The sequence below is a fragment of the Ochotona curzoniae genome, unplaced genomic scaffold (genome assembly GCF_017591425.1).
Source record: "Ochotona curzoniae isolate NIBS_2020 unplaced genomic scaffold, NIBS_Ocur_1.0 contig_1328, whole genome shotgun sequence".
Classification (NCBI taxonomy): domain Eukaryota; kingdom Metazoa; phylum Chordata; class Mammalia; order Lagomorpha; family Ochotonidae; genus Ochotona; species Ochotona curzoniae.
Window position 1 is genome coordinate 66,562 of NW_024465041.1, and position 14,622 is coordinate 81,183.

At 43.6% G+C, this 14,622-nt stretch overlaps 1 protein-coding gene across 1 annotated transcript; it reads left to right on the forward strand.

Moving 5' to 3' along the window:
• The first annotated feature begins 13,884 nt into the window (after nucleotides 1-13,884).
• On the forward strand, nucleotides 13,885-14,401 carry LOC121146636 (60S ribosomal protein L23a-like). Its single transcript, XM_040966164.1, has one exon. The coding sequence runs from the start codon at nucleotides 13,885-13,887 to the stop codon at nucleotides 14,353-14,355; it is 471 nt and encodes a 156-aa protein (XP_040822098.1). The 3' UTR covers nucleotides 14,356-14,401.
• The last annotated feature ends 221 nt before the right edge of the window (nucleotides 14,402-14,622 follow it).

The following is a 14,622-nucleotide window of genomic DNA, read 5'->3' on the forward strand; positions in this document are numbered from 1 at the left end:
TGTTATAAAATGCCCTTTACATATAGCTATCAACAAAGGATAAAACATATAAATGCTTACCTAATACTTTTATGAAAACCATAAATGGGAACTATCTTTAAAATATAGCACTATCACATATTAATCTATGATATCTCTAGATTTTGAGATTATGGGTGCTTGTAATTATCCTTTTAGTATCAATCTACATTTTGAGTTTCTGAAAATGACAAATATGTTAAAAATTACTTGCACAATTATTAGTCAACTTTTTGTTCAAGATTATTTTTATTGGAAAGGCAGATATACAGCAAGGAGAAGAGACAGAGAGCGAGATCTTGTGCCTGATGGTTCACTCCCCAAGCAGCCACAGCAGTTGAAGCTGAGCCGATCTAAAGCCAGGAGCCAGGAGTTCTTCTGGGTCTCCTCCACAGGTACAGAGTTCACAGGCCTTGGGCCGAAATCAACTGCTTTCCCAGGCCACAAGCAGGGGACTGGATGGGAAGTGGGGCTGTCAGGACACAAACTGATGTTCATATGAGATCCTGGTGCACTCAAGGTGAGGACTTTAACCACTACACTATTGCGCTGGACCCATAAATAGTCAACTATTAAGAATTAGGATTATTTTTCTATTTGGGAAACAGAATAAATGCATTACTTGTTTCCACAAATATATGCTCTGCTCTTCTTGATGACATTGTTCCTGTATCCTGAACTGATATGATACATTGAATTCCTCTTTTTTCACTATTCCGGCAAGAGGTTGAGAAGCAATTGCCATTTTCACTTTAAAAGATTATTTTAAATTTCATGTTTTTCTTCTTTTTCATTTACAATGACATCTTTTAACCTATTATTGACATCATTTTAAGTTTAGCATCATGCAGATCACCTTCTTTTTGAGATATTTTATTCTGTCACCTCCAGTCCTATCTGAAGAGAGTCAGAATGCCAAGTCCCAGGGAAGCAGATGACAGGAAACAAGGCGTCCTTCACCTAAGCCCACATCATTGAATGAGTTTCACTTTCTTCACGGCCCTTGAAAATGAGAAAATCACATTAGCAAGAAAGCTAACAGAGAAGAATCCGCTGTCTTAAGCATGGGACGCTCTGGCTGTGCACCAGCACTGTCTTACGGTCTCAGAGCTGAAGTTTCCTAAATTAAAATAGACCACATAGCTTGCCACATAAACGTGCATATGCATGTCAGGTAACACGTCATAAAACAAAACAGCTTTTGTAACAGCTATGTGAAAATTCTCTTAAGTGTTTTAAAGTCACCAATTGTTTAGAATTACGCCTTGCTTTTAGTAATCTGAATAAAACATACCTATAGTTTACTATTCAACTTTAGCTTTGATCGGATACAATGGGTCTGCTGGAAACTAGGAAGCAAAGTATATCTACATTTAGAGTTATCAATCACTAAGCAAGTAGGGATATCTATATGTCACACAGCACTGTGAAACCACCTGTAGGATTTTAACATCCTTGCACTTTTTAGACCCAGGGGTCTAGCCATTATGACCGATGACCAAAACCAGATGGTCACTTAGGGATTCAACAAGAAGAGGTAGTATATCAATAATCAATTTGTTCATCTAGCAATGCCTGGAGCTGAGCCACTCTGAAGCCAGAGGCTCTTCTGGGTCTTCTCCACAGATGCAGGGCCCCAAGGCTTTGGGCTGTTCTCAACTGACTTCCCAGGCCACAAGCAGAGAGCTGAATGGAAAGCAGAGCCACCAGGATTAGAACAGGTGCCATATGGAATCCAGGCATGTTCAAAGTGAGGAATTTAGCTACTAGGCTACTGCACTGGGCCCTTACACCAATAAGCTCTCACACAGGGCCCTTTTACCACTGGGCTATGGCACCAGGCCCCTCCCTGTAAGTTTTCACATTAACCATTCCTGGAGCCTTCATGGCAGGATTACAAGTAATCCTTGCTCCCTACTGACAAGGCTTCCCAAGGTTGCTTCTGTATTCATATTTTATCTACACAACTAACTTTATAAAAAGAAAGATTCAACCTTTTCACAGGTATTATTCTCAATTTGAGACTCCCAAAATCAGAAGTGTCAGGCTGATTTAAACAGTGACAACTCAGAAAAAACAACAACAACAACAACAACAACAAAAACTTGTCACTTATAAAATGACCACATAAATATTGCAAAATAAATATGTATTAGAAAATGCTCTTGACAATGTAGCTCCTTTTAAGCCATGAAAATTTAATAGACACTATAGAGAACCAAAGGGGTTACCTAACTGGAAGGCAAAATGTATATTTCAGTCACCAAAAATGAAATATAACCTTAAACACATGGGTTAATGCATAAAATCATCTCACAACTTTTTTTAAAAGTTTTTTTTTTTTATTGGAAAGACAGATATACAGAGAGGAGGAGAGACAGAGAGGAAGATCTTCTGTCCAGTGATTCATTCCCCAAGTGGCTGAAACAGCTGGAGCTGTGCTGATCCGAAGCCAGGAGCCAGGAGCTCTTCCAGATCTCCCACATGGGTGCAGGGTCCCAAGGCTCTGGGCTGTCCTCGACTTCTTTCCATGGCCAGGAGGAAGGAGCTAGATGGAAGAGGAGCTGCCAGGATTAGAACCAGTGCACATATGGACCCTGGTGTGTGCAAGGCAAGGACTTTAACCACTATGCTATCTTGCCAGGCCCATCTCAAAACTTTTTAAAATTTTAACAAATTGCAAGGTTGGAACAAAAATAGAGCTTACTGAAGTTGGATAGACAATTGACAAAGTCAACAATTAAACAGAGACTATCTAAAGTTCAGTGTTTCAATTTTCTTTAACAGCTTTCAAAATTAGAGATTATTTTTTTTTTTAATTTTCAGATATTTACTGGCATTACTATGTGTGCACACTTCAGAAACTTTTTGCTGGGCCTGGCGCGGTGGCGCAAGTGGTTAAAGTCCTCGCCTTGCACGCCCGGGATCCCATATGGATGCTGGTTCTAATCCCGGCAGCCCCGCTTCTTTTCCAGCTCCCTGCCTGTGGCCCAGGAAAGCAGTCAAGGATGGCCCAAAGCTATGGGACCCTGCACCCGCGTGGGAGACCCGCAAGAGGCTCCTGGCTTCAGATTGGCATAGCATCGGCCGTTGTGCTCACTTGGGGAGTGAATCATTGCATGGAAGATCTTCCTCTCTGTCTCTCCTCTCTGTATATCTGCCTTTCCAATAAAAATAAAATCTTAAAAAAAAAATTTTGCACACAGATATCAGTTCTAACATCAGCATATCTTAGGCATTAATGTTAAAAACTTAAATAATATTGTAGTAGTATCTTAAAAAGCATAGCCAAACAGACCATGCCAGAGGAGGAGCCCCACCATGATACATATAGCATAGGTGGGGGGCAGACCAGGCTCAACCCATTCATATCAACCGCTGGCGAGTCCGAGCACCAGTATAGAGTGTGGTTCAGGCCAGCTTCAGTCGCAACACATACCAGTGCACATTAAGAAATGCCAAAGTGAGGTGAGCCATACCAGATGTGGTTGCAGCACCCAAACAGCTCACTTGAGAACAGGGGGAAGGAGGCAAAGCCTTCAGGAGAATGTGGGCTCCTCTGCTGGACAACTACTTCCATTGGAGAGCATGAGTTGAAATGGGGCAGACCAGACCAGGCAGGGCTACAACACCCATGGGGCTCATGTGAGCCACATTGGGGAAGGGCCATGGTGGGCTGACTATTCCAACTGGTGCAAGCAAAAATTTACAGTGGGTGAGGGTTGGTTGGACTTTACCACATCATCAGATGACAGAGACTGGCACTGGAGGCCAATTCTGTCAAGTTAAATGTCAGAACCACCTAGAGAGTCCATAATTCAGAAGTTGGAATGGCCTAGTAGGGAGTTAGTGGCCACCTCCCACATGGGTTACCACTCCCACTGGAGAGCATGAAAACCAGGATAGGGGAAGGGGCGGGTAAACAGAAAGGCACTTGCCAGTATGTGTGTGAGCTGGATAGTAGGTTGTTTGGGTTGAACTAAGCTTCAATGCCCATTGACAAGTATGAGAGCCCAAGGGAATGTGGAACAGACTGAACAAGCCTGTGGTGCATACTGGCATGCATGGAAACCAGGGTAGAGAGCAGGCCTGGTAGGGATTATGGGGAGTTGCCCCAACTAGGCTGCAGCTCCCACTGGTTTGCCTGAGGACCGAGTATGAAGTGGGTAGGATCAAGCTGGACTACAAAACCCTTTGGTTCAAGTGGAAGACAAGGCTGGAAACAGAACTGGCCCAGCAATTGCAACTACCAGCATGAGCATAAGCTGATTGGGGCAATGGAGGGTGCTAGACCCTGTACTGGCAAACTCACACAAGAATCAGGTTTGGGATTATCTCAGATGAAGTTTCTTTGGAGATCCCTCCAACTGAACTGTTGGTCTAAGAACCCCAACCATGAAGACATTATGTCAGCCAGTGGATTCTGAATAGGTTTTATTGTGATTGGAACAGTGGGATTGGCAGCAATTCAGATCTGTTGAACTATCAAACTTGCTTGAGCAGGACACTTGGAGCATGCCTCACATCAGGGAACTGGGATGGGTGGGAGGCTGGGTGGGGCATTTCCCTTTGTTTCTCCCCTGACTCCAGCCACATGGAAATAAGGATGATATTAGTGTGGACACAATGGTATTACCAACTTTCCTGTAGCCCTTGACCCTTTGTACGCTAACCAACTAAGTAAGATTATTAAAAAAAAATAAACTAATAAAAAATTATGGTCAATTATAGATAAAACGTACAACATTCATTCCTCAAATCTTCTGACTTTCCCACCTCTTTCTCAACATGCTTAAACCTTTAAGTATTTCTCCCATCTTTCCTTTTCCATTCTATGATAGCCATACTCCTTTAGCACAAAATATTCTACAAGCAATGCTCTTTTTAAATAATTCTTCTTCCATAACCTTCTCACTAAAGACATACTCCCAGGCTTATAACCATTTTCCATCTGATAATTTTTTTGATTTACATTTTGAAACAATCATGTAAGACACCAAATTAAGACATTTTCTAAATGAATGCATACCAAATTCTAAATACAATTGCTGTAAGCAATTCAAACATTTCTCCCAATTCCTGGAAGCGTTTTAACACAAACCCACCTCAATACTGGGAATGAGAAGTTTTTCAAATAACCTTCTAGTTGATTTGGGAATTTTCCCCTTCTCAAATGAAGACAGATAAGAATTATCACAGGGGCTTGGCGGCATGGCCTAGTGGCTAAGAGTCCTCCCCTTGAATGCGCCGGGATCTCATACATGCGCCAGTTCTAATCCCTGCAGCTCCACTTCCCATCCAGCTCCCTGCTTGTGGCCTGGAAAAGCAGTTGAGGACAGCCCAAAGCCTTGGGATCCTGCACTCTGGCTCCTGGCTTTGGATTGGCATAGCACTGGCCATTGCGCTCACTTGGGGATAGAAGATCTTCCTTTCTATCTCTCCTCCTCTCTGTATATCTGACTTTGTAATAAAAATAAAGTAAATCTTTAAAACAAAAAAAAGAATCATCACAGCAGGGACAAAGTTAAAATCCCAAATTCTTCAAAGGGCAGGCTCCAGGCATGCCCCTCCTTTTTCTATGGCTAGTTGACCTGCAGCTTCTCCTTAGAGTCTATTTTATTGAAGTCAAGAGAGCTGAAAACCTTCAATTTGACTATTGTCTTAAGAGAATACCTAGGAATTTGCTGAAGTTAGTTAACAGGTTTAGTTAGCAATAAGCTGAAAATAACTTAAAAGGAGATGTTATAATACTTTTGCTTTTCACAAGGAATCAGACTTCAATTCCATTGTTTTAAAGGCAAACATTCAGAAAATATACACATTATGACAATTTTACTATATATTTTTAAAGAATTTGTTGTTTTTCTGCAAGGCAAAATCTCACATACTTCCTTGTAAATAAAACAAAAGTAATTTACAATCTGGATCAATTTCATGATTAGGAAACATTTTGAAAAATGAGCATAAATACTCATTCACCTTAATAGTATATATTATGCAATAAATTTAACACAATTTTGTAATATTGTGAGATTACAATCCAAATTATTTTAAATGACAATTTGTTATGGCGTGCGAAAGAGATCACACCAGACATGTTTAAGGTTTATAAAGGAGTCTTTATTAATCAATCTTAGTGATAATCGAGCATCCTGGAAATAGCAAACAGTACAATTAACATTTAACTGACCACATTTACAAACACTGTATGTTAGACCTGATCAGTGCCAAGACAACTTCAACTTGCCCCCTGGGAAGCGCCACTTCCTGGACCCCAACCATCACCCTAGAGATCCCAGTCAACTAGCCAATACCAGCCCATCTACCTAAGCTGTATGCAAACTCTTGGCTTCTTGTTCCAGAACACCTCACACTCAGGGGACTACCTACCAGGAACTCTTGGCCATTGTCCCCACTCTGTCCATTCAGAGCTTCACCTTAGGGTGGGGACCTTCTGCCACTGTCCCCACTGAAATTTAGGGGTGCCCTCTTAGGGTCCAACCAATTCTCAGCAAAGGGCTCTCTCACAGTCCCTCATGGCTCAAAATTTAGCACCTCTTTCAGCTATCCAATTTAATATATTTTTTAAAGATTTATTTATTTATTGGAAAATCAGATATACAGAGAGGAGGAGAGACAGGGAGGAAGATCTTCCATCTGATGATTCACTACCCAAATGACTGCAACAGCCGATGCTATCCCGATCCAAAGCCAGGATCCAGGCACTTCTTCCAGGCATCCCACACGGGTGCAGGGTCCCAAGGCCTTGGGCCATTCTCAACTGCTTTTCCAGGCCACAAGCAGTGAGCTGGATGGGAAGTGGAGCTACTGGGATTAGAACCAGTGCCCATATGAGATCCTGGCGTGTTCAAGGTGAGGACTTTAGCTGCTAGGCCACACCACCAAGCCCCAATTTAATATTTAACCTTTAGCCACAAACACAGAATATGCAACAATTTAAGGACAAGATAAGCACAAATAGCTTAAGCCTAATAAAAGAAAACCTACCAGAGGGGATACGCCCACTCCTTAGGCGAAAACACTTGACACACTGGGAGCCTCCTGCCCGTCACTGGATGAAAAACAAACAAAAAAATTCACCCAAAAAGAAAAAAGAGAAGGAAAACAAGACCAAAAGCTTTAGCCAGCAAAGATTGAGGTGAGACTCACCACACATGCTCCCGGAGTGGAGTCCTGTGATGATCATGGGGATCCTGGACAAACCCCCATTTGTTACGCCCAGATTTTGAGATCCCCAGAAATTACCAGGAATCTGAGTCGATCCAAGTGCACAAGGATGGTTTATTCAAGCTCAGCACATCCGAGCCTGGGTTCTTGGTTGAGAGCAGGCAGCTGGCTGACTGACTGGCCAGCCAGCTAGCCAGGACCAACATCCCTTACCAAGTGTTTTTTATAGGTTTTTTTTTTTTTAAAGGGACAGTCCACAAAATAGCTTGAAAGCGGGGGGGGGGGGGGGGGGGGGGGGGGGGGGCAATTCACAATAGTCCGCAAGGTGAGGGGAAATACCACACACTCCCAACCTATCTCAGTTAGAGAGCCCATGAGTCTAGCAATTAAGGGAAGCACGCACTTAATTGCTTGGAAGCACTTGTGAGATAACCAGACTCAGGAAGGCCTTGATTCAAAAGAACTGGGGTCCATCAGTGCTGAGGATCACATAGGCTGCTAAAGGTCACAGAGGCCATTTGGCCTGCAAGCTCACACAGTTTCTTCATAGCAATGAGCCATGAACAAATGGTTGGGATTTTGATACTGAGGTTCTTGAAGTTAAATATCAGACCACACCATCTCACTCTTAAATCTGATCAAAGATGTTTCCAAATGTCTAATGCTCCCTGGAGACCTCATGAATTCCGATTGCTTTTTCCATTTCATGCTTATTCAAGAAAATAATCAACATACCTATGAAAGCCTAGATTTTAATGCCATCATAGCTTTAAAAAAGGCTTGTGTGTCTGTTATGAGGTGCAACCAGTGACAGCCAGCACACATTGACAGTGGGCAAACAAAATGTGGCTATGTCCCCTACCCTCTTTCCTAAAGGTGGGTTCTAACAGCAATGGAATGTTAATTCCATCCTCAACCACTCTCCCTACCATTTAGATATTTGCTCCTACCCACATGTGAATCACCTATCATCTGAGAGGGGATGGTATTGCATTGTTGTGTAATCACTCCCCGCTCCCAAGCCCCTTTTAAAGGGCCCATGAAGTGGGGGCTTGCTCTCTTTCTGGCCAGGTGCTTTCATTGCTCTGGCACCTCAACTTTTGGCTCACCCAGGACAGGTAGTCCCCTGAGTATGGTCCCTGTGTACTGCTTGGATGGGGCAACGGATATAGTAATGTTGTTTCTGGTGTGTGTACTATCAGGAGTTCCAGGAGAGGTGAGGCCTAGCAGTGATGGGATGTGGGCAGAAAAGCCAGGGAAAGGTGAATGTCTGCAGCTTTGGAAGTGTGTCCAGGTTGTTGCATGTCTCTTAGGATAGCTTATATTGTTGGGGAAGCTGGGACATTAACAGATGGACTTAAGGGTAATGACCATTAGTTCCTCTTGGGATTATGTTTGGCTGGATTATGATTGGTTGGATTGCCATATGGACTTGTGATTTGCTATTTCTAGTGTGCTCTATTATCACCAAGCTTGGTTAATAAAGACTCCTTAATAAATCTTAAACATGTCGTGTGATCTTGCTCACACCCTGTAACAGGAGCAGCCCTTGCTTTTCCTCTGTCACGAAGGATTCATTGACTTCACAGAGAGATTCTGCTAGATTGAAGCCTCTTCCAGATGCCATGTGGGTCTTCTCTCCCTAGCCAGGCTGTGATCTGGCCTTGACTGTTGAATCCCTGAACACCCTCTGAGAACATTTCCATGCCCCTCCTCCCAAACCCATTCTCCTCAACACCACACCTCCCACCCTGTCGCTATCTATCCCATTCCCACACCCCACCCTCAAGCCCTGTGCCCTGACTAATCTAGAATGGCATGTAGAACTCCAAAAGCTCTGTTTCCATTTCCAAGCCTGCCTCTGCCACACACATCCACATCCATGGTGCCCAAGCCACCGGCTGCAATGGTCGGCATGCTATAAGCCATCATCAATTCCAGAATGTGGGTAAATTCTTGCAGGCCATCCGTCTCTCAAAACAAGGAAGTTGAGAGCCATAGATAGATTACCCTGCTGTTTCTTCTTCGTGCCATCCATATGTGCCTGAGATATCTCATGGGTTGGGGGAGAGGGGAGATGATCGGGAAGCTGAGCAGATCTGTTTTTGGAGTATCTCATGTCTTTTTTTTTTTTTCCCTTAAGATTTATTTTATATTTATTTTTGTTGGAAAGAAAGATGGACAGAGAGAAAGAGGTTCAGAGGGAAATAGCTTTTTTTTTTTTTTAATTTGGATAATCTTTACATAGTTGATTAGGACAGAAAGGGTCAAGGATTACAGGAAAGTGGGTAAGACCATTGTTTCCACATTGTGTGTGTGTGTGTGTGTGTGTGTGTATCTGGGGTAAGGAGGGACATAAAGGGAGGAGCCCCCCCGGCCTCCCACCCCATCCCATGATCCCAATGTGGGGTATGCTTAGAGGGCACTGCTCAAGTGGTTTTGACAGTTCAACAGTTCTGGATTGCTGCCAATCTCACCATTCCAAGCACGATGAAATCTCTCCAGAACCCACTGGCTGACATAGCTCACCTTAGCGTCTCCGTTAGCCCAGATCTTCACTGCCAATGCATGGCTGGGGCAGATGATAGATTTGTTCTGTGTTTGATCCTCTGTTGTGGTACCAGGTGCTCTCTGCAGACTCTGAGGGACAATCATTTCCTACATGTGCATTTGGATATGCTGTCTACTGTTCCATCTGAGCCTCTGAGGAGGCTCGGCTTTGATACTTGCACTCCATGATCAGACCATGGAACCTGCATTTCTCTTCATGGTGGGGGTTTGGGGATCTATCAGCTTATGCATATGTTGGTGATTGTAATTGCTGGGTCAGTTAGGTTTCCAGACCTGTCTTCCACACTAGCCAATGGCTGTTGCAGTCTGGCCTGATCCTGCCCAGCACACACTTGGCCCACACACAAACCAGTGGGAGCTGCAGCCTAGTCAGGGTGACTCCCAATAATCCTCATCAGGTCTATCCTGGTTTCCATACTTGCCAATATATACAGCAGACTTGTCTACTCTGTCTCATATACCATTCAGCTCTACTGTATGTCAATGGGCATTGAAGCCCAGTTCAACCCAACCAGCCCAACTATTCAGCCCGCACACATACTGGTGGGTGTTATTCTGTCTAGCCATTGCCCCAGTCCTGGTTTTCATGCTCCCCAGGGGAAGTGGCAACTCAAGAGGGAGGTGCTCACTATCTCCCTAATGGGCCCACGCCCACTCCCACATTATGGATTCTCCAGGTGTTTCTGCAGTTTAACTTAACAGAATTAGCCCCCAGTGCCAGCATCCGCCAGTTGCAGCAAAGCCCAACCAACCCTCATGCACTCTAATTTTTGCTTGCACTGGTAGGAACCATCAGCCCAACCTGGCTTTTCCCTAATCTGGCTCACATGAGCCCTTTGGGTGTTGTAGCCCTGTCTGGTCTGATCTTTCCCCACCCCAACATATGTTCTCCAGACAGCCACCTGTATTTACAAGTCAGCCATTATGCCTGCAATCTAGCTGAAACCCTACATTTTCCTTCGTGACACTTCAATGAGTGTCTTTTCAAGATTAGAGCAGAATAAAGGTCAAGAATGAGATAACATGACAAAATCTAGCCTAGACTGAGTTTATTTGGTTGGGATTCCAGCTGCAATGTGAATGAGATTACAGACTTGATGGCCCAGCCTTGTTAGAAGATAGTCAGGGGATTTTAAAACATATGACCTAAGCCAAACTAGCAGCTCTCGGGGCAAGAGAGATTCTCTGACATGCAACCTCCATCAGGTCAACATTCTAAGAATTGAAAATGAATACAGTCTCTAAGTTTAGCAGCTGCACTCCAGAAAAGAAATTAGTAAAATTGACAACCACAACTGGCAGAAGGCAGAAAACACAGCAGGGCAGCCCCTTTAAAATTCCACAGAACACTCAGACCTCTGAGCGAGGGGCACTCCAGACTCTGCAGACACTATCAACAGCTGTAACAGAACATGGAAGGAACATTTCACACCCAGGGGCCACCAACCAAAAAGTTCAGGGCTGATCTTCGGTCACCAAACAACAGACCTCACCTAAATGCTCTCCAGTCTTGTGGTGCCTTTCATGCCCCACCACACTGCCATGTCCTGAGCTAATCCTCGCTCAGAATGCTCTTCAGAAGACTGTACAGTAACTAGCAGAGTCCACAAATCATGCGCCATTATCCCAGGTTACTGACATTCTGAATCCTCCTTCTCAAAACACTCCTAGCCCAGAGAAGAGAGAGTTTTGATGCCTCCAATTTCCACTGACTCTTCTATATTAGGACCTTAAAATGTCCACCTCTGAGAAGAGTGTGAGTGAGACACAGGGAAAAGTCAAGCTCTACTCTTGGGTGACTTGGGCCTGGGGATCTGTCTAGACAAGGGAAAGAGGCAGGGAGTAGGCTATGTCTGTTGACACAGAATGTCTTCAGGTGCTGAATAAGAGAATTCTTTTTTTTTTTTTTTTAAGATTTATTTATTTATTGGAAAGTCAGATATACAGAGAGGAGGAGAGACAGAGAGGAAGATCTTCCGTCCAATGGTTCACTCCCCAAGTGAGTCCAATGGCCAGTGCTATGCCGATCCGAAGCCAGGATCCAGGAACTTCTTCCAGGTCTCCCACGCGGGTACAGGGTCCCAAAGCTTTGGGCCATCCTCGACTGCTTTCCTAGCCCACAAGCAGGGAGCGAGATGGGAAGTGCAGCTGCTGGGATTAGAACTGGCACCCAGATGGGATCCTGGCGCTTTCAAGGTGAGGACTTTAGCGGCTAGGCCACGCAGCTGGGCCCGAATAAGAGCATTCTTATAGCCTCAGAATATTCTGAGAAGACACATTTATTACAATTTGATATCTGTTGGAATTTTCCTGCCAAGTAATGGCTTTCAAATGATGATTACTAGATGATTCAGTTGACATGCAAGGGTCAAAGTGAGAGTAACATATACAGGAAACTAGAAGTATTTCTGCATTGGGATAATTCAGTGACTGAGATGTGCGATACTCTGGCTGCTGTTTGGGTTCTGCACTTGCCACGCAGTGCCCAGCCCTAAAAACAGAGCTCTTGACTGAGGAGGCATTTTACACAAAGTTACTATGCTGAACACTTGCCAAACACTCTGGTGATTTTTAAGCTATTCTATTTGAATATGCAAATCTCATTTTATGATATTCATTGTCAATGAAATTATCTCAAGCATGTCATGCTGTATCCAATTTTATCTTCTTTCAATTTCAAATCATTTTATACATTTTTACACTTATTCACTACACTTTATTACAAGAGCAGTCAAAGGCTGTATATATGCAATTTATATTAAAATACAGTTTCCTGTTTGAGAGCATTTGGTTGCGGAGAAGGGTTAAAATGCTCTCATCACATATTGTGCTTCCTGCCATATTGGAACCCTGCCTGCAACTTTCTGCTACTGCTCACCCAAAGAGCTCTCCAGTGTGGCTCAACTAACTGCCCTCCCATTATTTGCAAGAAATCTTGGATCCTCTGTCTGGGTTTGAGGGGATTTGTCAAATGAAATAGGAATTGAGAGATCTCCAGCTGTGTTCTCAGATACCTCATTAGCACATGAAGTTTATTCACATTGCATTCTTTAAATATCTATGAGCATGTACGTATATGTATGTGACTTTTATGAATTTCTACACCAATCAGACAAAAACCACTCTCATAGAAGCCCCACTCCGTAGGGAAAGCTTTACCATTAGGTGTCAGAGCTGCAGGGTTTTACAACACTGGTGTCATTAGAATAAGCCCACACAACACTCTCATGCTATTTCCATTCCATCACTTTCCAAAATCTTTATCACTGTCATCATCAACAGTGTCCTCTGTAGCGGACAGATATCTTGAGTCAGAAAATAACAGCCCCTATGCCCACCACGTATACTTTGCTGTGATTGTGCTGCTGGAAATAATACACTTGTCTTAAAACCAAAACCTAGGCTATGAATATTTTGCTAATCACCCCAATGTGCTCATCTACACCTTGGATATTCATGGCTCCAGTCTCTCCAATCTGGATAACTGTGTGTTCAAAAATCCCAGTTGAACAAGTGTACGTATACTTTTCATGAAGTCAGTAGTGATAGTCATGATAGTTTAAGAATGGACCAGGCAGGTTAAGTATCACCTGTCCAGTATTACTGATTAAGCTAGGGAAAGCAATCCTACACACAGAAGCCACATCCATTCAAACTCCTCAACTGAAAACAAGTACCATTGCTTGTGTGATGAGCACATGGGCACTCCATAAATGTCGTGTTATTTAATGACTTTAGGGAACTGAAGAAGAGTACGATCACTTTTGAATAAGGCATTCTTCAGGAAGCAACATAAGTGGGTAAAACTTTTCCTGCAGCACCAGCATTCTATATGCTTACACTCCACTTAGGATTCAGCTCTCTGCTAAGTTACTTGGGAAAGCAGAACATCATGGCCCAAGGACTTGGACCCTGCACCCATGTAGGAGGTCTGGAAGGAGCTATTTGCTCCTGGCTTAGGACCAACCCAGCTCTAGCCATTGTGGTGATTTAAATTGGGAGTGAACCATCAGATGGAAGACTCTTTCCCTCTCTCTATCTATGTAACTCTTGATTTAAAATTAAAATATAGATTTTTTTGAAAATCAAGTATTCCTTTTTACCAAGATGGCACTGAAGGCGAAGAAGGAAGCTCCCGCTCCTACCAAAGCCGAAGCCAAAGCCAAGGCCCTGAAGGCCAAGAAGGCGGTGCTGAAAGGTGTCCACAGCCACAAGAAGAAGAAGATCCGCACGTTGCCCACCTTCCGGAGGCCCAAGACGCAGCACCTGCACCGGCAGCCCAAATACCCCTGCAAGAGCGCGCCCAGGAGGAATAAGCTTGACCACTATGCCATCATCAAGTTCCCCCTGACCACAGAGTCCGCTATGAAGAAGATAGAAGACAACAATACACTGGTGTTCATTGTGGATGTCAAGGCCAACAAGCACCAGATCAAACAAGCTGTGAAGAAACTCTATGATATTGATGTGGCCAAAGTCAATACTCTGATCAGGCCCGATGGAGAAAAGAAGGCATACGTGCATTTGGCTCCCGATTATGATGCTCTGGATGTTGCCAACAAAATTGGGATCATCTAAACTGCATCCAGCTCTCTCTCTATTCTAACTATATGTTTTTCACCATTAAAAAAAAAAAAAAAAGAAAATCAAGTATTTTTGGAGAGTTCTGCATTCCACCCAACCTTGTACAAACACAATGCAAATAATTTGGGCCTAGCATAATGAATGGGTCAGTGACCAAATTTTCACCTTGCAAGAGCTGGGATCCCATATGAGTGCCGATTTGTTTCCTGGCTGCTCCATTTCCCTTCCAGGCTGCTGCTCGCGGCCTAGGAAATCAGAAGA

Excerpts from the sequence above, each read along its gene's own strand:
- LOC121146636 (XM_040966164.1), top strand. The coding sequence starts at position 13,885 with ATGGCACTGAAGGCGAAGAAGGAAGCTCCCGCTCCTACCAAAGCCGAA.